Consider the following 26,976-nt stretch of genomic DNA (forward strand, 5'->3'; position numbering starts at 1 on the left):
TCATGACCCGGGTTCCCGGGACCCAGTCCTGGGCCAGGCTCCCTGCTCCGTGGAGTCAGCTTCTCCCTCTGCCCCCCTCACTGCTCCTGCTCTCCCCCTCTCTTTAACAAATGAAAAAAATCCTTTTTAAAAATGCAATTCTTTCTAAAAGGAAGCTATCAAGATAATAAAGTCACACGATGCCTCAGGAAAAAATAAACAGATGTTTGAGGAAAGAGATTGCAGAAGGAAAACAAGATGCTGATGTGGAGTCCGCCAGAAGCCGAACTAGTACGTGAGTCAAAAATGTACCAATAGTCATACATTTTAAAACTCTAAAATTTTCTAAAACCGGTGAATTGGAATTAGATTAAATTAGACGAACAAGAACAAGACAACAAAGAACCAAGCACCAATCTCGGGTAAGAAAAACAAGCAAAGACCAGGGTGGGGGGTCAGAGGCAGCCCGGGGGGGCCCTGAGCAGGGAGGCAGCCAGGGACAAAAGTGAGATATTGTCTACTCAGCAGAGACGCACCAAAGGCCCGTGGACTCACAGCAGTGGAAAGGAAAAGTCTTGGGAAAAGATCAGGAATATTCTAACCAAAGGGAGTCAGTGCTACTGATACCAGACAAAATGGACTGTGAAATAAATGGGAAGATCACGGTGGACACAGTCCCTAATGATAAAGGCTCAATTTACCAAGACACAATTTATTACTTTTTTTAAGATTTTATTTATTTATTCATGAGACAGAGAGAGAGAGAGGCAGACACAGGCAGAGGGAGGAGCAGGCTCCATGCAGGGAGCCCGACTCAGGACTCGACTCCGGGTCTCTAGGATCAGGCCCTGGGCTGAAGGCGGCGCTAGACCGCTGAGCCACCCAGGCTGCCCCCAAGACACAATTTAAAATCGGAATGCATCTGATAAATTAGCTTCCAAACACACAATTAAAGATCGCTAGCATCCCCCCCTCTCGATCACCGGTAGCTCACGGCGATCAAAATCGGCAAGTACACAAGAAAGCACGCTGGTCAGTGGGGACACTGACCACCCTGGCCCGGGGGCGCCAAGAGCCCTGCTTCTGCCGTCAGGGCCACACGCGCATCCCAAGGACATGCGAGCCGCGCACAACAGGTGATCAGTTGCTCCGCACACAAAACCACGAGGTTCAGAGACGGGGAGCCAGGGGGTGAATGAAGTCAGGATGGGGGTGAGCAGCGGTAGCAAGAAGACCCGATAGGCCCGGGGGGGCACGAGAACACGCTGCTGCACAGTGTCCTGGGTGGGATAGGAAATTGTAACTGAAACCACACATTCCAAGAACCAAAAGGAAGAAAGTGAAACCCACCATCACATGCTGCAGCAGAAGCTGCGGTCCGAGAAACGGAAAGGGTAGGACACCCTACAGAGAAGGAGAAAGGGGAAACCAAGGGGCCAAGTGCCTGGCCGCTGACCCCACCCCAGGACCGTAGGAAAACAGAAAGGAGACAGGGCACCCGCGTGGCTCAGTCCGGTGAACTTCCAACCCTTGATCTCAGCTCAGCTCTTGATCTCAGGGCCCTCCCCCTGCTCTCTCTCTTTCTCTCTCTCTCTGTCAAATAAATAAATAAAATCTTAAAAAAATTTTTTTAAATAATAAGATTTTTAAAAAGAAATGGGAAGGATACACACTTGGGGTACATATACAGAACATTTCTAGAAAGTTATGGGGATGTGTCCACAAGCGTCACTGCTGGGGAATGAGGCAGGAGTCACCAGCTCCTTTCATTGGTCCTTCCGAGGTTTCTGTCCCACTTCCAAAATAAACAAAACTTGTTTCACTTTCAGGATATGCAAGTGCCTGACACGGGTACACATTCACGTCAAACTCTCGGAGGCCTCCCAGGGGGACGGAACGCAGTCAGCCCTCAGCGGTCGCCCGAGGTCCCTCACCGTGTGGGGTCCTCCTACCCTCCCACCCAAGCAGCCCCATGCCCCAGGGACTCGGCGGCCACAAGCTGCTGCCCAGGAGCCCATGCTTAGTGAGGGGCCCTGGATTATGCTGGATGTGATGGGAAGAAAGGGCTGAATTGGGGGGTGGCCTCAGGGACATCCTCCTCCAGGCCCAGGGGCGGCGCATGGGGGTCGGTGGTGGGGGGACAGGCACAGAAGCCTGGGCAGGTGGCATTTAGGTCCCAGGCTGGGTGATCATTTGCGGGGCCTCTGAGCAGGGGCTGGGGCTTCCGGCCTCCACACCCCTCCATGGAGCGGCTGAATGTCACAGTAGCCGTGGTGCCATCTTCCTGTGACAACGACGAGCTTTGAGCTTCCTCTGCCTGCCACAGCAAAGCTACTCCTTTGGAACAACCGCCCCAGGTGTAGGCTCACAGGACGGGACGGTCCGCAGGCCAGTCCGCACAGCGGCCCGCAGAGCTGAAGCGGATTGGCCAGTGAGCAGTGGCAGCGAGCGGACGAAGGGCCAGTGACCCCCTCTCCGTCCGCATTAACTGAAGCAGGGCCCAGGCTGGCGAGGCCTGGAAAGCCGGGCCACAGTCCAGGGCAGCACAAAGTCCCCTAGAGTCCCACAAAGAACGAACACCTCCACAGCAGCGAAACTTCCACGCACACCTCCTTGCTCCCACCCTTGATGACTCACAGAGAAAATTTTACCTAAGTGATTTTTACAAGAATCACCAAAACCATTTGCATGGGATGAAGGAACAGATGGCCACTTCCCCAAGCTTCTCTTTGGGGCCCCACCCTGTGGGAAGGAGCTCACACGGGGGCACCTACAGCGCACGCAAGTCTGTGGGTGTCCCCACCCACGGCGGGACCCTCAGTGGGGAGAAGCTGCGAGGAGGCCTCCTCCCGGCCAAGGGCTAATAGAGACCGTTTGACCTTTTAACGGTGCGCCCCTCTCCTGCCCAGTCCTGCCTGCAGCCCCTCACGACCTCCAGGGCCCACTGGTGCCAGCCGCTCCACTCTCGCTGCTCAGCGCTCCGGCTCCCGCACTGCGCCTTCACTCGTACACCCCCCTCCGCCCACCCCCCCCACCCCCCCACCCCACCCCCACCCCACCCCCCGCTCAGGTGCGCATCGCGCAGGTGAGGGAAGCCCACCCACCTGCCCCAAGGGGCATGTGCTCCACGTGTGGAGAACCTTTCCTGGAAAACCGGCCCCTGCTGTCTTCCTGTTACTTCAGAATGACCATCTAATGCAGCGTTTTTAATAAAGATACAATAAGGAACTGTCAAGCAAGTCATAAACGTTTTCTGAGAACTCAGGGCAGTTCCCGAGTCTCCAGCGACTTCCCTGAACTTAGGGTTTCGGTCCTGCATCCAGGACACGAGGCCGTGTCCTCATTCCTGCAGCCTCCTCCCCGGCCCCGCCCTCTGAGCCCGCTGACTTTCCTCTCTGAGCCCAGCACGCAAAGACCAGAGGCCACGGGCAGCCTGGAGCAGCGGCAGGGACGTGGGGTGCAGGTGAGGGAGCGTGGGGACCCGGAGCACAGGTGAGGGTGCGCGCGGGGACCTGGGGCACTGGTTGGGGGGGGACCTGGGGTGCAGGTGGGGGAAGCGCGGGGATGCAGAGCGCAGGTGAGGGAGTGCGTGTGGTGTGGACCCAGGGCACAGGTTCGGAGAGCGCGGGGATCCAGGGCGCGGGGATCCAGGGCTCAGGTGAGAGAGAGCGCAGGGACACGGGCAGGTGAGGGTAAGCTCAGAGAGTCAGAGAGCAGGATGCAGATGAAGAGCATGCACATTGGGGACCTGGTGGGGTGTTCCTCCGTCGTCGTGGGGCTCCCCGTACTGGGGATGGAGACTCTAGAGCGCTGGGCTGAACTTTATACCTGTGGACATTTGGCCAAGTGTCCCCCCAGAGTCCATGGGCCACGGGCTTGGGGGAGGAGAGAAGACAGGGGCCGCAAGTCCCTCTCCGCAGGGCACCCTCAGGCTGAGGTCTTGCGGGGGTAGGAAGGTGGCATCTCAGGCTCCTGCAGACTCACACACTCAGTGACACACACACACGCACACACACACATACGGCTGAGACTTCTCCAACCCTGGGAGGGATACTGTGCCTGGCAAGCTTGGAGTCGAGCCTGTTGCCCCAGAGCAAATTTTCTGGCTGCCCACCCCCGTTTTTTTTTATGATTTCACTTATTTATTCATGAGAGATACAGAGAGAGAGAGAGGCAGAGACACAGGCAGAGGGAGAAGCAGGCTCCGAGCAGGGTGCCCTACGTGGACTCCATCCTGGGTCGCCAGGATCACGCCCTGGGCTGAAGCCGGCACTAAACCGCTGAGCCCCCCAGGCTGCCCTGGCTGCCCCCCCTTCATGCTCCAGGTCTCCTTTGGTTTGGCAACAATCTCTAAATTCAGTGCATCACCCAGTACTGCAATCCAGTAATGATCTGCAGCCTGAAAACCACTTTCTAGGCCTGTGGGTAGAGGAACCAGAGCCCCGGGGGAGGCCCTCCTGTCCCTGGGGATTTTGACAGTGAGAATGGGGGACAGATGTGCTTCTGGCCCCAGGGACCAGGGCAGGGGGCTTACTGGGCTAGTGGTGGGGAGGAGGGTTCTTGGAGCAGGTGGCTTGTGAGCCCAGCGGAAGGCAGCCAGGCAGGAGGGAGACAGGACATGCTGGCCTGCGTGGTCCCCAGGCCTAGAGGACTTTACTGCCAGCTGGGGACCCTCCCAGCCACAGCAGCACCCCGGCCTGGGGCATCTCTCCAGCCCTGCTCAGGCTCGGCTGTCCCCTGGACGGGGTTGGTCACCTCCCTTACGGAGCTGTGAAAGGCTGGCCAGCCCTGCGTCGTCGTCGTGCACAGCCTCTTGGTATCAACACTGAAGTATTGAGCCCCCAGCAGCAGGGGAGAAAGTGGCACCAGTGTCCCGTCGGGGTTGTGGGAGGCGAGGACCCCTATGCACTGGCCTGCTGAAGCCCTAGCAGTTTTACGTTTTCCCAAACCGGGACAAGCTGCTGGCAGCAGAGAGCACTTTCCAAATCCTGTCCCTGACTCCTGAGTGTGAGTCGCTCCAGAATCCATGGGTCGCCCTTGGTCAGGGACCCCCGGCTCTGTCACTCCTGTCTGAGTAGGCGGGTGCCAGCCCCGGGAGAGCACCTGCGCTGTGGAGTTTGTCTGGCCGTCCAGCCCGTGCCCCACACTCGGCCTCTGCCTTCTAGCCTGTCCCTCTCCTTGTCTTGTCCTGGTCTCCCTCCCTCTGGTTTGTCTGCCCTTTGCCGCGTTGGCGGCCAGTGAGAGGGTTCAGGCAGTGGGAGAGTTGCCGCCACAATTACACGTTTGATCTTGAAATATTAATCATTCTTTACGTGTAAATATGTCCCCAGTAGTGCACGGCATGTGCTACAAGTGACTGGTGTGTACCTGGTATCGGGTAGCTGGGTGCCGGCATCGGGCCTGGCAAGCCCAGCGGGGAGCCTGTTTCACTGGACTGAATTTTCTCCAAAAAAATTCCCTGGAACAACCCAGCATTGCTGCTCGAAGGGTGGCACCCCCGATGCCAGGACACCTGGGCTTGGCTGCTCTTGAATCTAGTGCAGAACGGCCCCCGGGGGTTGGGTCAGCCAGGGGCGGCGGGCAGGGAACCAGCCACCAGTGGGCAGGAAGCGCTCGGCCCAGTGCCTGCAGCTGGCCTCCCCAACTGGGGTCCAGTTCTCGTGCCGGACGAGGGCTGATCCCCAGACAGACAAATGAATGGGCAGGGCCAGCACCGCAGGGGCAGCGGCTAGAAACAGCACGTCTGTGGGACCTGCTGCCTTCAACTCTGTGCCCAGAGTGGCCCTTGTGACTCATGGCTGAGAGTGCAAAGTTCCTGAAGCCCGTCCTGCCTGGACTCAGATAACCTCCCAACCCCACAGTAAAGAAGGGATCTCCCAGAGCTGACGGCAGGCAGAGCAGTGTCGTGACAAGGGAGGGGGAACCCTGTCTGGCTCTCTGCTCTGCCCTCTGCCCTCTGGACTATCCCAAGGGTGGCCAGCTGAGGGGGGGACTGTCCTCACTGATAAGCCAGGGTTCAGCATTGGCATCCATGCCACGGGCCCAGCTCAGATCTGTGTCTGGCTCCAAAGGGAGGACCTCTGGTCAATGGGAAAAGTCGGGCGGAGCCCGTGACTCGAGATGGGGGATCCAGACTTGAGATGGGGGATCTGGACTCAAGACGGGGGATCTGGACTAGAGAAGGAGGATATGGGCTAGAGATGGGAGATCTGGACTCAAGATGGGGGATCTGGACTCGAGAATGGGGAGCTGGACTCGGGATGGGGGAGCTGGACTACAGATTGGGAAGCTTCCAATCCTCTTGCACATCCTGCCACCCTGAACCCTTGTGGGCTCCCACAGCACCCCCTCCAGTCCAGATCCCTCCCTCCCTAGTCCAGATCCCCCCTCTCAAGTCCAGATCCCCCCCTCCACTACAGCTTTTAAAAAAAAAAACATTTTAAGGGGACTCCACACCCAACATGAGGCTTGGACTCATGGCCCCGAGATGGCGTTGCATGCTCTGCTGACCGAGCCAGCCAGGCTGCCCTCGTCCCACTCTTTTCTGGCAGGTTTTCCAGTGCTCCTCTGAGGTGGAAGTTTGTGCCCGTGTTTTTCAGGTGTAGTTCAGGCACATTACGACTTGTCTGTGGTCCTGGCGGTCTGCGCCAAAGCTAGGGTCAGTGCTTCCCTACGCTGATTTATCTGCTGTTGGAGCTGACCGCGGGTCTGCAGCTGCCCTTGCTAGGGACTGCTCTACACCATGGAAGGCCTCCTCGCCCTGAGGTGTCTGGCCTGGATGGGGTAGGAGTGAGGGGGCTAGGCCCTCTTATTCTGAAAGATGTAACCTGACGTCTAGTCCCAGCCTGGCAGGAAGCTTCTGCCTCCCCCACCCTGCCCACTTTCTGGCCGGGACTGGGGGTGCCCTGAGCGGCTGTCCTCAGTGTAGAGCGCACAGACCGCTCCCAGCCCAGATGTGCCCAGCGGGTCTCTCCTCAGTTCTGTTCTGAGGCCCAAGCCCTCCTAGACTGATACCCCAGACATTACTCTTGACTCTCCCAGTGACCTGAACATGCTCCAAGGAGGAAACCTGACTCTGAGCACCGCTGGGGATAGGGATGGGGTCACTGGGGGGCTGCTTAGGACAGTCCCAGCCTAGATGACCCACTGCCCACCTAAGTAGCAGATAAGCTCACCCCAGCTCAAGGCCTGACATCACCAGCTTGGGCCACAAGGCCTTGAGGGCAAAGCAGGCCTGTTCACCCAGCCTCCTTCCCCAGGGGGGCCTGCTCAGTCATGTGGCTGTTAACCTGCAGCCTGTTCCAGAGACGCCTGGGCCGGTTGTGGTTTGGGCCGACTGTCCTACTCTAGTTGCCAGCAAAGACTCCCACAGCTGGCTGTGCCACCCAGTGCCACAGGGGCTGTGATGGAGGACATGACACCAGGCCAGATGGACACAGTGTGGGGCCGAAAAGGAGTGGAGCCCCGGTGTCCCCTTATCCTAAGTCTGGAGCCAGAGGATTTCACCAAGAGGCAGGACCTCCCCCTACATAAGGAGAGTGTGAAGGTGCCTATGGGTGAGGGGAGGGCAGTCCAGAGCCTGGGGGAAGGTTCGGAGGAGGTGGGAGACTTTGGGCAGCTGGAAGAGAAGCCCAGAGCCCATGCCCTGAGCGGGCACAAATTCCAGCCTCCCTCAGAGGACACAACAGAAGACGGCCAGGGGCTGCCTTTACAGAGGTTGCACCCCCAGGGGAGGGTGCCCGGTGGTGCTAGGGAGCCCGTGACGCTTCCTGGCTTGTTTTGCAGCCAGGTCATTGTGCATAGGAAAGCATGCGTACCAAGGGCACATCTGATGACCACTGCAGATGTGTACTGCTTAAGGTGAGGCTGGCGTGCTTCTCTCGGCGGGCAGACCAAACACTGAGTGTGAGGGTGACCGGGCCGGGACTGCCTGGGGCTCGGGGCGCCCCGCACCCATCTCCCCTGGGAGGTTGGGCCTGCTTGGGCGGTCACCATCCCCCACGCCCAGCTGCCTCATGTGACAGAGACAACATTCTCTGCCTTTCACTTTCCTTTTGCTCGCCAACACACTCTCCCTGTCAAAGTCCGATGGGCAGGTCAGCGCGTGTGATGTAAACACACCTTCCCCGAGGTGCCCGACTCTCTAGGTCACCCGGCCCGAGTGAGGACCAGAAGGGAGGCCGCTCGGGTCCACGGGGACGGACACCTGCTGCGTGCAGAGCATGTTGGAGGACCCGAGGAAGCCCAGACATGGTGTGTGTGCCCAGGTGCGCCTGCGAGTGCACGAGCCTGGCCGTGTCACCAGCGGTCGGGGAGCCAGCGGAGATCACAGAAGGCCCGACAGGGCGGTCCTGGCTGGGGGTGGAGAGAGGCACTGAGGCAGGACTTTGAAATAGCCCGTGCATGTGTTATTCTCAGTCAAGATTCCAGAAAGTTTACTTGGAATTTGAACCATGACTCTAAGCTTCTTGGGAAGGATAAATACCCGCAGCAGTCACGACCACGCGCGTCTCTCCCGCCTTCCCCCTCGGTCCTGAGGTCACAGCCGGCCAGGGGGTGGAGATGAACGCATGCCTGGACGAGGGGCGTCCGTGTGCTGGGTGTGCGGGGGGTGTGCGGGGGCGTCCATGTGCTGGGTGTGTGGGGGCGTCCGTGTACTGGGTGTGCGGGAGGCGTCCATGTGCTGGGTGTGCGGCACACACCAGGCACCAGCGGGGGGGACTCTGCTGCTCGCTGGCAGCCCAGGCGGCCTTCGGTTCCTGTTTCCGTGCCAACCCTCCACGTCGAGTGGGGGCCCCTGCCCGGTAGCTGGGGTGTGCCCTCACTAGAGCCGGGATCAGCGGGCGGCTCCCCCGCGCGCCTTCCACCTCCAGCCGCAGGAGCGCCGGCCTGCCTCCTCACCCCGAGACTGGGGCGCCCCAACCCATGTTGGATGCCAGCGGGCGCCGGAGGCTGCGCTGAGGATGGGGCAACACGGGGCTAATACTCTGCTGACCCCCAGCTCTGTGCCCACCCCCAGGCCCCCCGGTCTCCCGCAGGCTGACGCCGAGGGCTCTGGCCGCGGGACTGGGGAGACCACCCCGACCGGCAAGGGCGTCTGCGCCACTGGGCACCGTGTTGTGTTTTCCGATTTAAGGAAAGCTGTTTTGTAACAATACTCAGGGAAAACTTCGGGCAGATCTTATCTGAGGTGCCAGGGAAACCCCAGCGGAGGAAGTTTCGATGAGTCTTTCTAGAACCTTCCACCCACGTAAACAATATTTAATGGTAATGAGCCTTTCGTGCCTGATCCTGCGATTGCCAACAGGGCTGCCACTGGATCGTGTCCAGCTGTGACATCTCCGCGTCTCTCGTGTTACTCAGAGCAGATTCATTCAGGAAGGACCCGGGCAGCTGCGTCTCCACTCGCCAGCAGATTCCAGTTCTAAGGGAAAAGTCGGTTTCAGTTCCGTTAATGTTCTCGTGGTGCAAGCAGCCTGAAGGGGAGATAGAGGCCCGGCTTCCCAGGGGGAAAGCAGCTCGGGCAGCTCCGGGCAGCTCCGGGCGCTGGGGTGGCGGCGCCAGCAGGTGGGCCGGGCCGAGGGCCGGCTGGGCGGCCCGGGAGGGGGAAGACTCGAACCCCTTGCAGCACCTGCAGAACGGCTTCGAGGGGATTCGTGAACCAGACGGAAATCGACCCCGTGTGTTGGTCCGCGGGGTCCCCACCGTCCGGGAAGCCCCTGTGAAGGACCTCGAGCCACAACAAATAACGCTGGACTTTCCACGAAATCTTGAAGCTTTGAAGGAAAACGCAGGGCAACATAAACGTGTAGAGTCTTTTTATTCCACAAATCCAAGAGGAACCGAGAGAGCAGGAACAGGTTGGTCAGGCGGGTGACAGTTCATTTCTCTGAAACACGAGTCTTAGGGACCCAGGAAAAGTAGGCAGAGTCTGCCAAGGCCTGAAGGACGGGGGGACAGGCGTCACCAAGGTACCAGGCCCTGTCGGTGCCCCCGGACAGGCCCAGGGGCGGAGGGCAGCGCTGGGGGCAGCCTCACCGCGGTGTGGGTCCCGGGGAGAGGGGGTTAGGCCCCCCCAAAGCACACCACAAGGCGAGACCCAGATGCAGAGTCCCGGACATGACAGGACCGTGAAGGCTCCCTCCTCGCCCGGGGTTTGCAGGGATCGGGTCGGGAGAAAGCCGGGGTCACACGGTCACTGGGGTGCGTGGGCTGCAGGCTCGGGGCAGGGGACTGAGTGCATGTCCTGGGGCAGCCATTGCAAAGGACCAGGAGCTGGAGGCTTGTTTTCTCATGGTGATGGAGACCAGAAGCCCAAAATCGGGGTGCGAGTGGAGCCCTGGGCGAGGATGCTTCCTGTGTCTTCCAGCTCCTGGTGGCCCCGGCGCTACTGGGCTGGTGGCCACGCTCCGCCCTGCGGCCTTCTCCCCGTGTGTCTCTGTCTCTGTCCAAATTTTCCTCTTCCATAAGGACACCAGTCATGCTGGAGTCAGTGCTGCAATATGACCTCATCCCCAGGGATGAGGTCTGCAAGGACCCTGTATCCAAACAAGGTCCCGTTCAGAGGCTGTGGGCAGGCATGTCTTCTGGGGGCCGCCGTTCACCCCGTGCACATGGGATGGGGGCGAAGGGGCAGGGCGGGGACCGAGGGTCTCATCTAACAGTCTTCCATGCGCCTGACACCGGGCGACGCGTGAGAGACATGTGAGAGACGGGCCCGGGGACCCAGGGCCCAGGACGTCTTTTCAGTGGTTCTTTCTGGTCACCTGTTCTCTGTTGCTTGCTCTTGTTTCACAAACAGGGCGCGTGTATAACGAGGAGAAGAAAAGCTGTCCTTCTGGCCTTAAGTTACAACTAGAAACACGGTTAGAAAAATCAAGCAAGGGGCGCCTGGGTGGCTCTGCGGGTGGAGCGTGGGACTCCTGAGCTCAGCTCAGGTCTCGAGCTCAGAGTCCTGAGTTCCAGTCCCCTGGGGGCTCCCCGTGGGGCATGCAGCCTACTTTAACAAGAAAAAAGGATAAAAGAAAAGAAAAAGGAAAAATTCAGCAAAGGACAGGGAGGTGGGGGGAAGACAGCAGCGCCAGCCCCCTCCCCAGGCCACCCCGGAAGGTGACTCAGCTCCTGGGGGAGCCGCACCCACAGAAGGGAAGGTTGGGAAGGGAGGCCCCCCCACCAGAAACAGCCCCTGTAGCCTGTTAGACCATCAGAAACTACGGAAACAGGGGCAACCAGGGGCTCGACCGGTTAAGCGTCCAACTCTTGGTTTCAGCTCAGGTCATGACTTAGGGGTCCTGGGATCAAGCCCTGAGTCCAGCTCCCTGCTCCTAACATCCACTAGGAGGATGGCCGTGCGGGAGTCGTTCGCATTTGACCTTCTTGAGACTCTCTTCCCATCTCACGTTAGCTGTTTCATGAGCTGGATCTAGGCGATTTCCTGTCGTCGTGAGGCTCTGCAGGGCAGGGCGGCCTTCTCTCGCTGCTGTGGGTTTTCCTGTAAGATTCCTCCAGGAGCCCCGCCAGGAGCCCCGGGGTTGGCTGGTGGGGTGGAGATGGGGGGGCAGGCCCGCCCAGGGGTCAGGGGTCGGGGGTCAGGGGTCCAGGAGCTCCGCGCAGAGGCAGGCAATGGACAGGCTCTGTGGCTTTGGCTCACCTGGGGGTTCTCCCTCCCAGCGCGACACCCCCTCCTGGGGTCTGGACTGGGCCTGGCCACAGGGGCCCCAAGTGCCTGGAGGCCCCTTAACCCGAGTGCCCTCTGCCCCCGGCTCTCGTGCTCCACCCTCCAGACCCGGACTGGAGACAAACAGTGGAGCTCAGACCAGAGGGTCCCAAGTGCACGACTTTATGAAACAGGCAAAGCTACGGAGACAGTAGGAAGGCCAGGGGGTCGGGGGTCAGGGGTCGGGGGACGGGGAGCAACAGATGGACTTAGGGTTTTAGGACAGCTCTGTATGGGACCTGATGATGGCGCAAGTCAGCATGCATCTGTCTGAACTCCCCTGGCGTTCCACACAGGAGTGAGCCCTGGGGTCCACCACAGTGTGTGGACGCTGGCCCGTGGCTTGCGAGGACCGCGCCCCCCCCAACACGTCCACTCTGCACTTTCTGCCCAATTTCTCTGTGAATCTAAAACTGCTCAAAGACAAAACAAAGACTCTATTCCTATATTTTTATTATTATTTTTTTAATTGAAAAGTCAACAAAAGGTCTGGCAAGCAATTTTAAAATACTTTTAAAATAGGGGTGACCGGCTGGTTCAGTGGGTGGAGCTGCGACTCTTGGTCTCGGGGTTGTGAGTTTGAGCGTGGCCACGTTGGGTGCAGAGATGACTTAAAAACAAAATCTTGGGCAGCCCAGGTGGCTCAGCGGTTTAGCGCCTGCCTTCAGCCCAGGGCGTGATCCTGGAGACCCGGGATCGAGTCCCGTGTCGGGCTCCCTACATGGAGCCTGCTTCTCCCTCTGCCTGTGTCTCTGCCTCTCTCTCTCTTCCTCTGTGTCTAATAAATAAATAAAATCTTAAAAAAAATAGTTTAGACTAAGCAGAAAAAATGTCATAATGGAGGCCGAGAGAGTGATGGAAGCCACAGCGGGCATCTGCATGAGAGGAAAGGGAAGGCCGCTGCACAAGGCCCACAGGAGGGCTTCTCTTCTTGACAAGAGCAGGTCCCTGAGGGGGCCCTGAGAACAAAGCAGGGGCACCCCGCTGGGGAAAGTGTGAGGGTGGGGAAGGCAGGGGCGGCCAAGGTGGTCTTGGGATGGTGTCAGATCACAGGTGGGCATGACCTGGTTCCGCGGGAACACGATTCAGGCCAGTTTTGCACATTTTATTATAATTATGACCATGTCAGCAGGGCTCTCTCCCAGAGACTTCCCTCCTGGCTTGTCCGTGTTTCTGGTTTGTCATCAGCAGCCAGCACCGTGTGTGTGTATGTGTGTGTGTGTGTGTGTTTTAAGATTTTATTTATTTGAGACAGAGAGAGAGAGAGAGAGAGAAACACACACACACACACACACACACACACACACACAGTCAGAGGGAGGAGCAGGCTCCATGCAGGGAGCCTGACGTGGGACTCCATCCTGGGTCTCCAGGATCACGCCCTGGGCTGAAGGCAGGCGCTAAACCGCTGAGCCCCCCGGGCTGCCCTTCACCAAGTGTGTTATGAAAGTACAGAGAAGGTGTAGGGGAAGGTGCAGGGCAGCGGCTCTGGCATCTGGGCACAGCTGGTTGGGGAGCAGCCCAGGACCCCTGTCTGTGCTTGGCCAGGCTGCAGCCCAGGAGAACTCTGACCCCGTGGCTTTCTTTCCTCCAGGGAGTGTCCCAAGAACCAGTGAGGAGGACGCAGGACCCCTGACACTTGCCACCCTGTCCTGCTAGCCATGCTGACCTTGACATTCCCCCTTCTGGCTCTCCCCCTTCTCTGGACCATCCTCCCGGCCACCTCCCTGAGTGTTCAGAGTGGAAGTAAGTCTCAGGATCCCACCCTGTCTGCTGGGGGGCCCAGCAAGGGGGCGGGGGAGGCCGAGGCAGGGGTGAGAGGAGCAGATCCACGCCCAGGTGGGGCCCAGGCCCCAGGGAGTGACCATGATCCCGAGGTAAGGGGCTGGCCCAGGTGAGGGGATGAGCCAAGTCCCCCCACGATGGCAGACAGCGGGTCCCCAGTGCAGCACCCAGTGATGGCTGGCAGAACACTTACGGGGTTGGCTAAGAACACGTCCAGGTTCTAAGGGAAAGAGGGGTCCCGGCCCGTCAGCGACAACGCACAGGCCAGGGGAGGGGCAGGAGGCCAAGTCTGAGCATCCTCTCTGCTCTGTTCCCGATCCACCCTCGGACCACCAGCTCCTGCATCACCGGGGAGCTTGTTAGAAATGCAGACTCTCGGGCCAGGCTCGGCCCTGCAGGACCAGGGCACAGGGGGTCCCGCAGGACCTTCCAGCCGGTCCCCTGCACACAGCTCTGGGGCAAGGCAGCGCCGTGGAATCACCCCAGGGGCTCCTCAAAGCTGTGGGGCCGGGCGTACCCCAGTGGAATAGAATCACGGAGGAGGGAGCTTCTGGAGCTACTGCGGCAGCTCTGGGGGGCCACGCTGGGTCATTGGCACAGGGTTGGCAGGAAGCCAGGGAGCGCAGAGCCCCTCCTCCTGGGAGCCCAAGGCCAGCCAGGGGGTCCCTGGGCAATGGGCAGGTGACGGCAGCCCGATGGGGCCTCCGGTGCATCACTGTCCACGGGGCTCTGCCCCTCACCCACTGGGCCGGGGAGCCAGTCCCAAGCAGTGGCCCTGCTGGGGTCCTTCCTTGCAGAGCCGGGGGGACCCTGGGGCCGCGGGGACCACGAGGGTGTGAGTTGGCACAGCGGCCACGTGGGGACGCACAACCTCCCTTGTTTCTGTGTTGTTTTCTCCCTTGAGACACACGTGCTGATGGGTCCGACAGATGTGTGAGTAGCTTCAAGGGGCTCTCTGCCACCCTGAGCAGGGCTCCTGCGTCCCCGGGGGTGTCGTGTCCACACCACTCCTCCCTCGGCCCCGGGAGGGTCGGCGAACGTCCTGAGGCCCAGCAGTGACCCCCGTGTGACCTGCCCCCCCCCCCCCCCCCCCGCACACAGTTTGGGACGACCCCAGCTGCACCAAAGGCATGGTTTCCGTGTCCAGAGGGGAGCGTGCTGTGATGGCCTGCAACATCTCCAACGACTTCCGGGGCGTCGTCATCTACCTGGGTGCCCACAGGAAGGGCCAGCCCCTCTTCCACGTCAGGCGTCCAGGATACTTCAGCCGGGCCGGGTGGCACCTCCACGTCCAGGGAGGCACGGCGCAGCTGGTGATCGACGATGCGAATGACACCCAGGCGGGGTGCTACACGTGGCATCTCCAGGGCCGGCAGAGAAATGTCAGAGTCACCATGCTGAACGTCTCAGGTGAGGGGCGGCGTCGCGATCCCCCATCCCACCTGAGGCGTTTCCTACTGGGGAGGGGCAGCGGACAATCCTCCCCCCCCCCCCCCCCCCCCCCCCCCCCCCCCGCGCCTGGAAGCGCCCTGGCCCTCAGGATGGGGCCCAGCAGGGCGGGCCTGGGTTCCAACAAAGAGAATGAAATAAGACGAGCCTCTGCTCCTCAAAGGGCCTGGCACCTGTGCCACAAGGGGCTCAGTCTGGGGGCTGCACGGTCCAGAGAGGAGGCGAGGCCCGTGCACGTCTCTCCCCCTGCACCCCAAACCTTCTCCCACACACCCAAAATGCCAGTGCTCCCCGAGGCCCCTGCGGGGTTTGTTCGGTCTTCCTGTGCGCACCCAGAGGCCCTGTGATCCCTCAGCTTCTCCAGCTGGCCCCGAGCTGCCCCAGCCTTGCCCTGGACGCTGTCCGCCCCCAGAGCCCAGTGTCTCCCATCCGGGACCTCCCCTTCGACCAATGCACACCCATCCACTGCCTCCACTCATTCTCACTTCCGTCACTTGGAGTAATGTCTGCCCCAGCACTCCCTCCAGGACACTGCTCAGACCCACAGAGGACTGCACCCCTCCACCCAGTCCAGTCCCAGCCACCCTGAGCTGTGGGAGGGCAGGGGCAGGGGGCGCTGAGGACGGGGCCCTGGCCTGACTCAGAGAGCCCTCTGTGGACTCCTGTTGTCCTGGTCTCACGTGACACTTGGGGCTGGGGGGGTGCATCAGAGGCAGAGCCCCAAGATCTGAAGGAGACAGGACATCTGCTGTTTGCTTCTTCGCGCGGTAGGTGCTTTTCCTTACCCCCAGGTGCCCCCAGGAAGCCCCTCAGGTGCCCCCAGGCTGTCCCCACCCTCTGTGCCTGGCACCCATCCATCCTGCCCGGGGCGGGGGTCATGCCTCCCCTCAAGGGTGCACTCCTTGTGGGTGACTGAGTGATGTCCCCCATCCCGCCTCCCACAGACCCGGACATGGACACGCCACACCTGCCCAGGGCCAGAGACCAGCTCAACGTGGTCGTTGTGGTCATTAGCGTCATTGTCTTCCTGGCTCTCCTGCTGGTCAGCATGTCCACCTGCACCAAAAGCATATTTCCCCGCCCCTATGCCTTCTGGAAGTACGAGGCCCCCCGGGTCTGACACCCTGCTCCTCTGGAGGCTGGTGGGAGTAGAGGTCACCCCAGGCTGCAGGTGCCAAGTGGAGCAGAGAGCACACACCCCTCGGTCCAAGGACCCCAGGTGCTGTGGCAGGTGCCTACCCCAGCCAGGCCCTCCGGGTCCCCAGAGCACTGGCTTTGTGGCAGGACGCCCCGGAGGACACACAGAAGCTGGGCTTCCTGCTCCTTCCAGGAGACCGCGTCCCGAGGGTGCGTCTGCGTGTATGTGAGCACGTGTGGCCTGCGTGGTCCTGAGTGTCTGCGCCACAGATCGCTGACTCTGAGCGGAGGAGTGAGGCCCTGTGAGGAGGGTGACCAGCGGGCCTGAAACCCAGAACCGGCCCCAGGAGCCCTGCCTGACCCTGAGGCCACCAGCCCCTTCCGTTCCCCTCCTCCTGGCAGGGAGCCTGCTTCTTCCTCTGCCTGGGTCTCTGTTTCTGTGTGTCTCTCATGAAAAAATAAAATCTTTTTTAAAAACTAAAAATAAGATCTTTGATAATCTGAGAATCCATAACCCTAATCCTTACGATGAATAAAATAGACCAATCGAGAAACCATCAAATGACCTGGGAAATACACACTTTTTAAGTGGGGAAAAACACAGAAAACTAAAAGAAGGTGCTTCCTGTCTTAAAGCACTAAAAATGCCTAAAGCATCCAAAAGATGCCTGGTGCCTCCCCTGTGGCCTGGACCCACAGGGAAGTCCAGGGTCTGGGTCTGTTTTCATCTCTTGCTTGCTGCTTGTATGTTCACGGGATTCTCTAAGGAGGTGGAGTTCTGGGGCCTCACAACGGGCCCCAGGACCCTCGCGGATCCCCAGCCCGCCCCGGCCTCGGCCCCCGCCCCGGCCCCCGCCCCGGCCCCCGCCCGGGCCCCGGCCCCCGGCCCCCGCCCCGGCCCGCCCTCCAGGGCCCCGCCCCCAGCCCCACCTGGGCCCCGCCCTCCAGGGCCCCGCCCCCAGCCCCACCTGGGCCCCGCCCTCCAGGACCCCTCCCTCGCGTCATCCAGGTCCCGCCCCCAGGCCCCGCCCCCAGGCCCACCTGGGCCCCGCCCTCCAGGGCCCCGCCCCCTCTACGGCAGGGGTCACTGAATGGTAGGCCAGATTTCCGGGCATCAATGAGCTTCAGCAGAAAAAAAAAAAAAAAAATGAGCTTCAGCAGAAAGTCAACCGGAGAAGGACAAACATTATATGGTCTCATTCATTTGGGGAATATAAATAATAGTGAAAGGGAATAGAAGGGAAGGGAGAAGAAATGGGTAGGAAATATCAGAAAGGGAGACAGACCATGAGAGACTCCTAACTCTGGGAGAGGAACTAGGGGTGGTGGAAGGGGAGGAGGGCGGGGGTGGGGGTGAATGTGTGACGGGCACTGAGGGGGGCACTTGATGGGATGAGCACTGGGTGTTATTCTGTATGTTGGCAAATTGAACACCAATAAGAAATAAATTTATTAAAAAAAAAAAAAGAAAGTGACCCAGGGGAACCAGGGCATCTGGAGCCTGACCCCCCCACCCAGGGACCTCCTTGGCCTTCTCCCGGCCCTGTCCTGGCCCAGGCCTGTGGAGACATGGAAGGAGTGGCGGAGCAGGACAAATGATCACCCAGTGGGCGCTCAGAAGGACAGTGCAGAGGGACAGGAGGGGACGAGGGCCGGCCCTGCCAGCCTGGCCCTCAGCACCTCCCCTTTCCCACAGCAACGCCTCCAGGAAGGCCTCCGGGGGTGCCTGAACCACCAGTCACCGTCTCCTGCTGCACGGGCTTTGGGGGTGGTGCCTCCACGCATCTGAGTGCTGCAGACAGGAAGAGTCTCAGCCAGGCAGATAGAGAGCTGATGGTGGCGGGATGGCGGTGAGCAGGGCCCCAGAGCTCCCACTGCTCCCTGGGCTCCTCACACTCCCCTGTATGCTGCTCCGGGCTCTGGCCATCCCAGGTAAGCCCTGCCCAGGCCCAGCACCCCCCCCACTGCGCACCCCGAAGTGGGCTCGCAGCCTCACCGGGAGGGTGCTCCTTCCTGGGAAGGGGGTGGTCTGGGGGTGCTGAGCAGGACCTCCCCCAGGGCAGCCACCCGGCTCCCCGCCCCCGCCCGTGACTGATGTCTGAGGCATCACCACCGCTCTGGTCTGTCTTTACCGAAACATCTTTTCCATAATTAGCAAGGTTGCCTTGGTTCTGAGAGAGTTTTGTCTGTTGGTTTGCTTTTTAAAACATATATTCGAGCAAAGTTCTGCAAGAAGGTGCAAAGCTCAGTCACATGAGGCAGGGTGGGGAGCAAGAGGCCCCGGGCCAGGACAGGGCCAGGAGAAGGTCAAGGAGGTCCCTGGGTGGGGGTCAGGCTCCAGATGCCCTGGGTCCCCTGGGTCACTTTCTGCTGAAACTGATTGACGATTCTGATTGAATCCTGATGGATTGGATCCTGATGGAGAGAGAAAGAGAGAGAGGAAAGTAGAAGCTCTAGAATTCAGTTTGCAGAGAAGCTGATGTTTGGGTCACATTAAAAAAGACTCACATGTGCACCTGGAGGCTGGTCCTGCCAGGCCTCGGCTGGGCAGATGGGGACACTTGTGGGCGCCCCTCAGACAAGCCCCAGCTCTCAGTGCCCAGGGAGGCACTGCAACAGGAGGAGAGGGCACTGCCCCCGGCCATCCTGGTCACTGCCAGCCGGGAGGGAGGAGGCCAGGGGGCGGGGAGGCCGATGGGGCGCCCAGTGAGGAGCCGCAGCCTGAACTTGCCCTGGGCCCCAGTGTGGGGAGGGTCACAGCCAGCCCTGCCCCGGGCACCTCTGTCCCTCCACCCACCACCCCTGCGTGGAGGAGGGTCCCTGCCCCTTGAGGCCACCGGGCAGGTGACAGCAGGGGGTCCTTCCTGCAGAGGTGTGGCAGTCGCCCCACTACATGGTGGCCCTGGAGGGGAGCTCTGTCAACATCACCTGCTCCGCCAGTGGGGTCCTGTTGGGGGTGTACCTGAGGCGCAGCTGGCCGGAGCCTACCAACGTGATTTACTATGAAGACGAGAAGGAGCCCACAGTAGACGAGCAGTTTCAGGGTCGCATTGCCTTCTCGGGGCTGCAGCACAACCTGACCGTCACCGTGGGCGGCCTGCAGCTGTCTGACAATGGCGCCTATGTGTGCCAGGCCGTCACGATGGACGCCGAAGTCCAAGGCTCTGGCACCTTGCTGGTGGTGACAGGTAGGGGATGCGTCTGCCCGGGACCCACCCCGCCTGCCTCCTAGGCAGGCCAGGCTGTGCCTGCCCGTGCGCATTCCGAAGCGTCCTCCCCGCCTGCTTGAGTCCTTCATTCCAGCTGCACCCACGGCCTCCAGGAGGCTGCCCGGATTGCTCATCCCGCCGTTGCAGAGCCCCTCTGTGAACCCGGGAGGCTCTCAGGGAGTCCACCCCCGGCCACAGGCCGCGCTCCCCTCCTTCTTCACAGACAAAGCAGCGGGCACGTACCAGGAAACTCGGCTGGTCTCTGCCGTCTGTCCGGTCCTGGCTATAAGCTTCTTCCTCATCGGGCTGGGGATAGGGGCCGTGTGCGCGCTGAGGACGCAGGTCGGTGGGGAACCCCAGGTTTCACCCGTGTCCCCGTAAGCCAGTTCCTCTACCTACGGGCGGGAAGGAGAGGGGTGAGGCCAGGGTCCCAGGGGGGAGGGAAACCCAAGAAGGAGCCAGGAGCACCGGGAGCAGGGATGGGTGCAGCCCAGGAGGATGGGCCCCGTGAGAGGAGGGGCCAGGGAGGCATTCAAGGGCTGCCTGAGCGCCTGAGCACCGTGTGCACATGGGATGTGAGTTGCAGGTGGGAGCAGGTGTGAGAAGGTGTGAAAGTGCACGGGGAGGGGTGACGGCTGCGGTCTGCCCTGCCCAGGCACCCAGCTCTGTAGCGGACCTGCCTTTGCCCAGCTCCTCCCGCCCCTGTGACCTTGCACCCCCTGCAGCCCCCCTCACCCCCGCCTCCCTCCACTGCCCCCTGGACTCTGCTCCCAAGCCAGTCCCTCCCCCGCGGGGGGCAGCCCAGGGGAACCTTGGGAAACCTTGTGAGCTGGCCTCACGCAGGCCTGGAAGCCCAGCGGCATTTGGAGGAGGAAATCAAGACGCTTCCTAAGGGGGAGTGCGCTGAGGAGGACGTCCCGAGGGAGCTGGCCCCCTACAAAGGGCACAGGCTTTATGTTTCAGGTCAAGAAACTCTGCTGCAGGAAGGATAAGAGCTCAGTCTATGTGGTGTACGAGGACATGTCCTACAGCTGCCGAAACAGGATGTCGGCCCCCAACGAGTACCAGTGAGCCCGGCAGGCCCCCCCAGCCCTCTCTCTGCTCACACCTCTGGTCAGGGCCGCCTGACCCAGCGAGACCACACTGGCAGCTCCCTGCAGCCATCAGGCCTTGGCACCTCCTCCAGGAACCCTTCCTTGCCTGCATCCTTGCCTACATCCTGCCCTGCTGCTAGGGAGGAAGCCTCTGTGGCTGCCCTTCCCTGGCGAGGCAGGAGGGGCTTCTCTAGGGTGGGCTTGGGCCCAGGGCCTGGTGGAGAGGCCAGAGGGAGGGGAGGCCCAGTCTCTGGTGCAGGCTTGCCACAAATAAAGTGCTTCTCTTCTCCCCTTTCTGCCTCCATCACGGATTTCTCAAGCAGCTCAGAGCTGAGGAAGGGGAGGGCTTTGCCTGACTCCTCCCCAAACATCTGGTAGGACATCCTCCTCTGGAGACCCTGGAGGAGGGAGAGGGGCAGGGGGCGCTCCCCACTTCAGGCCCCAGGGCCCTATAGGGCGAAGGGACCAGAGCCCTGGCCCTCCCCTCAGCACCCCTCAGGCCCTCCCCCTGCCTCACCTGCATCCACCACAGAATAAGGTGGGGGTCAGCCGGGAGGGGTGCCCGTGCCCGATGGGGGGCAGTGGAACCTTGGCAGCTGTGCCCACCATCCGGGTGGGAGACAAGGCACCCCTGGGGGGTGTAAGCCGCGCTGTATCCTCCTAGACTCTGGGCAGAGGAAGAGCTGACGTGCTGCCCACCCCGCCTGTCCTGCACCCTCGACTCTCCCATCAAAGCCGCAGAGACAAAACTAATACAATTGACTACATGGAAGCTCTAAACCCTCGCTCTTCAACACTACAGACAAAGGGACACTGGGTGGCTCCTCGGCCTGAGACTCCTGGTTTCCACAGGGGTCCTGATCTCAGAATCCTGAGTCCTACCCCCTGGAGGGGGCTCCCTCCCATCCCACCCTCCCCGCTCCCCTGCTGCTGCCACACGCACAAGCAGCACATATGCGTGCACACGCATGGGCACACACACACACATACACACACACGTGTCGGTGTTTATAAAGCACAGGTGGGCATTTGTGGTTGTTTAGATCCACAACTTCAGCCCGGTGAGGAGTGGGGCAAGGGTGGAGGCACCTGGGAGCTGAGATTTAGGGGCAGTGGGAAGGCTTCAACTTCCTCACCTCTGCAGAACTAATGGCCTGAGACCACAGAAGCTGGAAGCAAGGACCCTGACTGTAAGAAGCAACACTTGAAGAAACAGCCCCCATGCCCAGGCCACAGATGGGGAGCGGGGGAGCTTTGAGACTTGGAGAAACAGGTGGCTGAGTGCAGTGGAGAACAATGGAAACACGCACCACAGGGCATTGAGTCCTACACTGGCCTCCAAAGCCAGAGGATGGCCACTGGTCCTCCCACGAAAGCTAAGGTCCCAGCACAGGCGCTGGCCAGGGACAGCAGCCAACAGGGAGAAGGCTGGCTCGGCAGGAGGAGCATCTTGAGGGGTGGAGTCCCAGCCTGCCCACGGGTCACCCCTCCCCACTCCAGGTTGGCCTGCCCCTCAACCCTGGACCTGACCCCAGGGAGACTCATAGCCTGACACCATGCATCATTAGGAGACAGCCAGCCACCTGGACCATGGCCATCTCTGGGGACAGAGCCAAACAACACCAGAATCAAGGCCAGAATAATAGAGACCCAGGCAGGACAGTCATCAAAACATCCATTTGGGAAGGTCAGGAATAAAACCGTGATTGTTGACCCAAGAAATAACAGATGGAATGAGCAGCAGCAGAGGGAGGGGAGATCCATCAGGAAATCTCCCGGAAGGAGAAGAGAAGGAAAGAAGCTCTCAGAGACACAGGCAGTAGAGGAGAAACTTAGCCAAGGAAGGCTGAGAAAGGCAGACAGGGTGTCGAGCGCCCTGGGACTCCCGGGAGAGGGGCCGCAGACAGCCCGCTCACAGAGGGAGAAGGCAGCCTGCACCCCACCATTCCAGGGGCAAGCAAGAAATCCCAAATCTCGGGGGACATCAGATTTCTCACAGCCAACTCTGAATTCAAGAAGACAATGGAATACTGCCCTTGACTATTGAAGGAAGTAACTTGTCCTTGGAACGTTATCGTCTCAGTGTAAGAATGTATTAAAGACCTTCTCAGGTACATAAGAACTTAAGACACTCTGCTAACAGTCGACTTTGGAATCACTCTTGGAGGCGGTGTTCAAATAAAAGAGATCCAAATACAGGAGACATCACGTGAGAAAAAAACCCACAAATGACGAGAGCATTTACTTCCATCCAAAAAGCAATGCCTAAAGAAAATAAACATACAATCTACAATCTGTGTGCAGTCTGCATAATCATCGAGAACTAAAATTGTAGATGAAACTAGCACCTCAGAGACCGGGAGGGTGGAGACCAGGGCAATGAGAACACGCTGAGACATTTACCTTGTCAGAAGGAAGACGCAGATGAAGATAAGGTTAAGAAATCACTCTGGGTAGGTGAACAGGAAGTGGGCCCAGGGGCAGCCACCGCGAGATTCTAAGCAGAACATATGACATAAACCAGCAGAGAGCTGCCCAGGGGAAATGGAGAAAAAAATAAATGCAAAGAACTGTGCAGTGAACAGAAAATATGAAATGGGGTGACAAAATTAACTAATTTAACAGCAAGTACAATTAGTCCTAATACCAGGAATTACAACTGCAGTAAGTACACAATAAATGTAAATGGGTCAAACTCAACAATTAAAAGGTAGTGTCGGGCAGCCCGGGTGGCTCAGCGGTTTAGTGCCTCCTTCAGCCCAGGGCCTGATCCTGGAGACCCGGGATCGAGTCCCACGTCGGACTCCCTGCATGGAGCCTGCTTATCCCTCTGCCTGTGTCTCTGCCTCTCTCTCTCTCTCTCTCTCTCTGTGTGTGTGTGTGTCTGTCATGAATAAATAAATAAAGTTAAAAAAAATAAATAATAAAATAAAATAATAAAAGTAGTGTCATACTGGGTTTAAAAGGGAAGATTTGGGACGTCTGGGTGGCTCAGTGGTTTAGCGCCTGCCTTCGGTCCAGGGTGTGATCCTGGAGTTCCGGGATCAAGTCCCACATCGAGCTCTCTGCATGGATCCTGCTTCTCCCTCTGCCTATGTCTCTGCGTCTCTGTGTCTCTCATGAATAAATAAGTAAAATCTTTAAAAAGAAATAAAAAAGGAAAGATTCAACTATATATGGTTTGCAGGAGATAACACTTTCTTAAAAAGAGATTTTATTTATTTATTCACGAGAGACACAGAGAGAGAGGCAGAGACACAGGCAGAGGGAGAAGCAGGCTCCATGCAGGGAGCCCGACGCGGGACTCGATCCTGGGACCCTGGGATCACTCCCTGAGCTGAAGGCAGACACTCAACTGCTAAGTCACCCAGGTGCCCGAGATAACACTTTAAACAAAAAGACATCAATAGGTTGGACACAAAAGGGTGGAGAGCATAAAAAGCAAGCATGAACCAAAAGAAAGCTGGAGTTATCAGTCCTATTTTCTGACAAAATAGAAATACTGGTAAAAGCAACAATAGGACAAAAATACAGAACCAATGCAAATACATATGAACCTAAAAACAAGCAGGTAAAATATGTAAAGCCAGGAATGACAGGGGCCCTGGGAGAAATTGATAAATGAACCATCTCAATCTGGGGTCTTGATGCATGTGCCCCTTTAGATCTGAATCATGCCTGTGATCAATATGGAATTCCACACTCATCAAACAGAAACCACAGGTGAAACTTATTTTTTTAAATGATCATTTACTGTCATCAGGTTCTGAGCAAAAACAGAAACAGAATGAGGTCTATAGGCCCGATAGACACACCACCTACATGAATTACAAACACACACTCACAAAGTAGGAGTGTTCGGTTTACCTTAGCTAGATGCTTAGGATGGTGCACGTGAAACTCGAGAGGCCACAGTGGGAGAGCGTGGAGTGGGCGGGGGCAGGACAGGAGAGTGCGCCCCTGGGGAGTTCAGCCCTGCACACAGTCTGGAGGGGCCCCTATCAGGGCCCAGCCTGGGGCCGTGTGGCCACATCCCTGTGCCACACCCAAGTCTTCCCTCTTGCCCCCTGCATCCTGCGTGTGGTTCAGACACAGCCCTACAGATGGTCCTGGATAAATTTGGGAAACAGGGCTGCATCGATGCTCCCAGAGAAAAGCAGCAAGGTCAGCCCGGGGGAACCTGAGCCTGTGCAGACGGAGAGGGACCCCTTCCAGAAACACACAGAATCACAGGCAGAAATCAGGCACAAAAGCGAATATTCGGAACAAGAAAAGAAATCACACATTTCAGAAATCATCCAAAACACCCAGGAAATAACTTTAAACCAGTGGATACCACAACCATTCTGTTTCTGGCCACGTAATTTGGCCGCCTGTGCTCTGGCCTCCTCCTCGGGTGACCAGGAGTCTGTGAGGCCGTTTCCTAGGGGGAGCCCAGAGCTTAAATGCCGTCCCATCTAAAGCACAGCTCGGCCCGGGGCGTGCTTGGCTAGCTGAGCACGCGTGGAGCACGAGCCTTGCTCGCTGCACACACCGGAATTCCGGGAAATTCTACTTTTCAAAACTCTTATCAAAAAAGAATAAAAGGGGGATGACACAGTTCTAATCGTGCTGGGCCCATCACGCAGCGTCATCCTGGAGGTGAAAACATGTTTTGACCCGCGTGGGTGAGCACCCAGATTTCACCCCAACGTCCCACTCCATAGGCCTCACCTAGCGCCTAGGCCAGCACGGCGGCCGCGCCCTGGAGGACACGGCACCTCTCAGACCCGGATGAGGGGGATGAGGCTGGAGAGCAGCCCCATGGGCAGTGCGCGTGCCTGGAAGGAATCGTTATTCTTTCCCACGGCTGCTGTGACACGTTCCTACCAATGTGGTGGCTTAAAATAACGAACATTTATTTTCTCACAATTCTGGAAGCCAGAAGTTCAAAATCAGAGCAGGGCTGGATCCTCCTGGGGGGTCTGAGGGAGCGTCTGCCCAGGTGTCTCACTGCTGCTGGCGGCGGCCAGCGATATGTGTCCTTGGCCTACGGCCTCTGTCGCCGCGCAGACTTCTCCCGGGTACCACTTGTGCCCACATTTCTCTCTTCTTGCGAGGACGCCGTCATACTGGATTTAGAACCCAAAGGCCTCATCCTAACTCAAGGGTCTGCAAAGACCCAAATCTCCAGATAAAGTCCCACTCCCATCCTATGTTGGCACGGGGGGGGGGGGGCACCACTCACCCCAGGATACCATCCCCCTCCCAAAAGATAGCAGAGACTTCTTCACTCTTGGGGAGACAGCACACCCATAAGTAGACCCCACTGAAGCCCAACAACGTACGCCCCCCAGCCAGGCCCCAGGGGTGCTCCAGGCCAACCCACAGCCGCCTGTCCGCCAGCACAGGACACAGGGGTCCCCACACTGCGCTGAGAACGTCCGTAGCCAGGGCTGCAGTACACCTGACCGAGCAGGAGCTGCACACAAGCTGCCCGGGGCCACCCGCTGCGGCGGCCTCTAGAGACGCTGCCCCACCCACGGCCTCTGGGTGCCACGAGGTGTGGTGGTCATTTCTGCCCCGGGAGGCGAGGGGGGCTCCGGGGCTGAGGGGCAGCCCTCATCCTGGGTTACAGGCTCCACTTAGGCCCTCACCCCGACGTCCCCAAGCTTCCCTGAGGGTCTCTGCAGGCCCCTTGGGCTGACCCCCCACTGTCGGGGTGTGCAGGCCTGCCAGGCACCAGATTGGCTGTGGGGTTAGGTCGGGCCCCTTGGGGGCAGGGACAGTGGATGGGAGCTGGAGGCACATGCTGGGCCATGCCCAGTGGATGACCCTGTGGCTGAGACCACTTTGGGGTTCCAGACACAGAACCAGGGGCAGGTGATTGTTCTCTGCATGAGCGGGTTTTACGTCCATCCATACTGACCGAGTGGCCACTCTCCACAGGGTATATTGGTCTAGGTGCTGGGGGCACAAACAAACTCAGGTACCTGTCCCCAGAGAGCTGGCATTCCCAGGGATGCAGGAGGGAGACCTGAAAGGGGAAACCCCACATGGCAGAGAGCAGGGCGCAGGACGAGCCTCGAGGGGCTGGGAGCAGAGGGGGCTGCTGTGGGGACACCGTCAGGCAAGGGACAGGAGGGCAGAGGTGCTGGGCGCCAGCTCCTAGTGCATCTGGGAGCCTGGTCCGAGGTGGGAGGCAGGAGCACGGGGTCAGGGAAGGCGGCGCAGGCGACACAGATGGGGGGGCAGGTCACACATTCAGTCTGGGAGGGCTGGAGCATGTGACCTGACCAAGAAGGTGACAGGGTCCCTCTGGCTGGGGACGGGGCAGGGAGCCGTGAACCTGCTCGGGACGGTAGTGCACAGAGCAGACGGCGGCCGAGCGCTGGGCACCCAGCAGAGACTAAGCCAATGTCAGGGCTGAGCTGACAAGAGAAGGGGGGTGACGGTCCCGGTTCTTGGGGTGTGAGAGCCCAAGCAGGTGTCCCTGAGGGGACAAGGACCTCGGCAGACACGGGGGTGGCCCTCAGCGCCGCCGAAGGCTCAGGGCTGCAGAGAAGCCACACACCCCGCCACCGCCTGCCCTGCAAGCAGAGCTGAGCAGCCGCAGACACCTGCCCCC

At 59.4% G+C, this 26,976-nt stretch overlaps 2 protein-coding genes across 6 annotated transcripts; both read left to right on the forward strand.

The window, feature by feature from the left end:
• The first annotated feature begins 3,287 nt into the window (after positions 1 to 3,287).
• Positions 3,288 to 16,550, forward strand: SECTM1 (secreted and transmembrane 1). Of its 5 annotated transcripts, none has more exons than XM_038546231.1 (5): positions 3,288 to 3,442; positions 13,290 to 13,441; positions 14,582 to 14,890; positions 15,640 to 15,696; positions 15,874 to 16,550. In XM_038546231.1, exons 2-5 carry the CDS (start codon positions 13,357 to 13,359, stop codon positions 16,047 to 16,049), a joined length of 627 nt encoding a protein of 208 aa, XP_038402159.1. In that variant the 5' UTR covers positions 3,288 to 3,442; positions 13,290 to 13,356; the 3' UTR covers positions 16,050 to 16,550. The 5 variants fall into 5 exon arrangements, with proteins under 5 accessions (XP_038402159.1, XP_038402158.1, XP_038402161.1 ...); XM_038546230.1 differs by having other exon boundaries at positions 3,297 to 3,471; XM_038546233.1 differs by lacking the exon at positions 3,288 to 3,442 and adding an exon at positions 8,069 to 8,246.
• Positions 16,551 to 17,809: 1,259 nt separating this feature from the next.
• On the forward strand, positions 17,810 to 20,661 carry CD7 (CD7 molecule). Its single transcript, XM_038546236.1, has 4 exons — positions 17,810 to 17,998; positions 18,937 to 19,254; positions 19,499 to 19,617; positions 20,239 to 20,661. Exons 1-4 carry the CDS (start codon positions 17,911 to 17,913, stop codon positions 20,344 to 20,346), a joined length of 633 nt encoding a protein of 210 aa, XP_038402164.1. The 5' UTR covers positions 17,810 to 17,910; the 3' UTR covers positions 20,347 to 20,661.
• Positions 20,662 to 26,976: the final 6,315 nt, after the last annotated feature.

This window comes from Canis lupus, chromosome 9 (assembly GCF_011100685.1).
Source record: "Canis lupus familiaris isolate Mischka breed German Shepherd chromosome 9, alternate assembly UU_Cfam_GSD_1.0, whole genome shotgun sequence".
Taxonomy (NCBI): Eukaryota; Metazoa; Chordata; class Mammalia; order Carnivora; family Canidae; genus Canis; species Canis lupus.

Excerpts from the sequence above, each read along its gene's own strand:
- SECTM1 (XM_038546231.1), top strand. The coding sequence starts at position 13,357 with ATGCTGACCTTGACATTCCCCCTTCTGGCTCTCCCCCTTCTCTGGACC. Across the intron at positions 14,891-15,639 it reads CACCATGCTGAACGTCTCAG|AGGCAGAGCCCCAAGATCTG; the intron begins GTGAGGGGCGGC and ends GGGGTGCATCAG. Across the intron at positions 15,697-15,873 it reads GCTGTTTGCTTCTTCGCGCG|ACCCGGACATGGACACGCCA; the intron begins GTAGGTGCTTTT and ends CGCCTCCCACAG.
- CD7 (XM_038546236.1), top strand. The coding sequence starts at position 17,911 with ATGGCGGTGAGCAGGGCCCCAGAGCTCCCACTGCTCCCTGGGCTCCTC. Across the intron at positions 19,255-19,498 it reads CACCTTGCTGGTGGTGACAG|ACAAAGCAGCGGGCACGTAC; the intron begins GTAGGGGATGCG and ends CCTTCTTCACAG. Across the intron at positions 19,618-20,238 it reads TGTGCGCGCTGAGGACGCAG|GTCAAGAAACTCTGCTGCAG; the intron begins GTCGGTGGGGAA and ends TTTATGTTTCAG.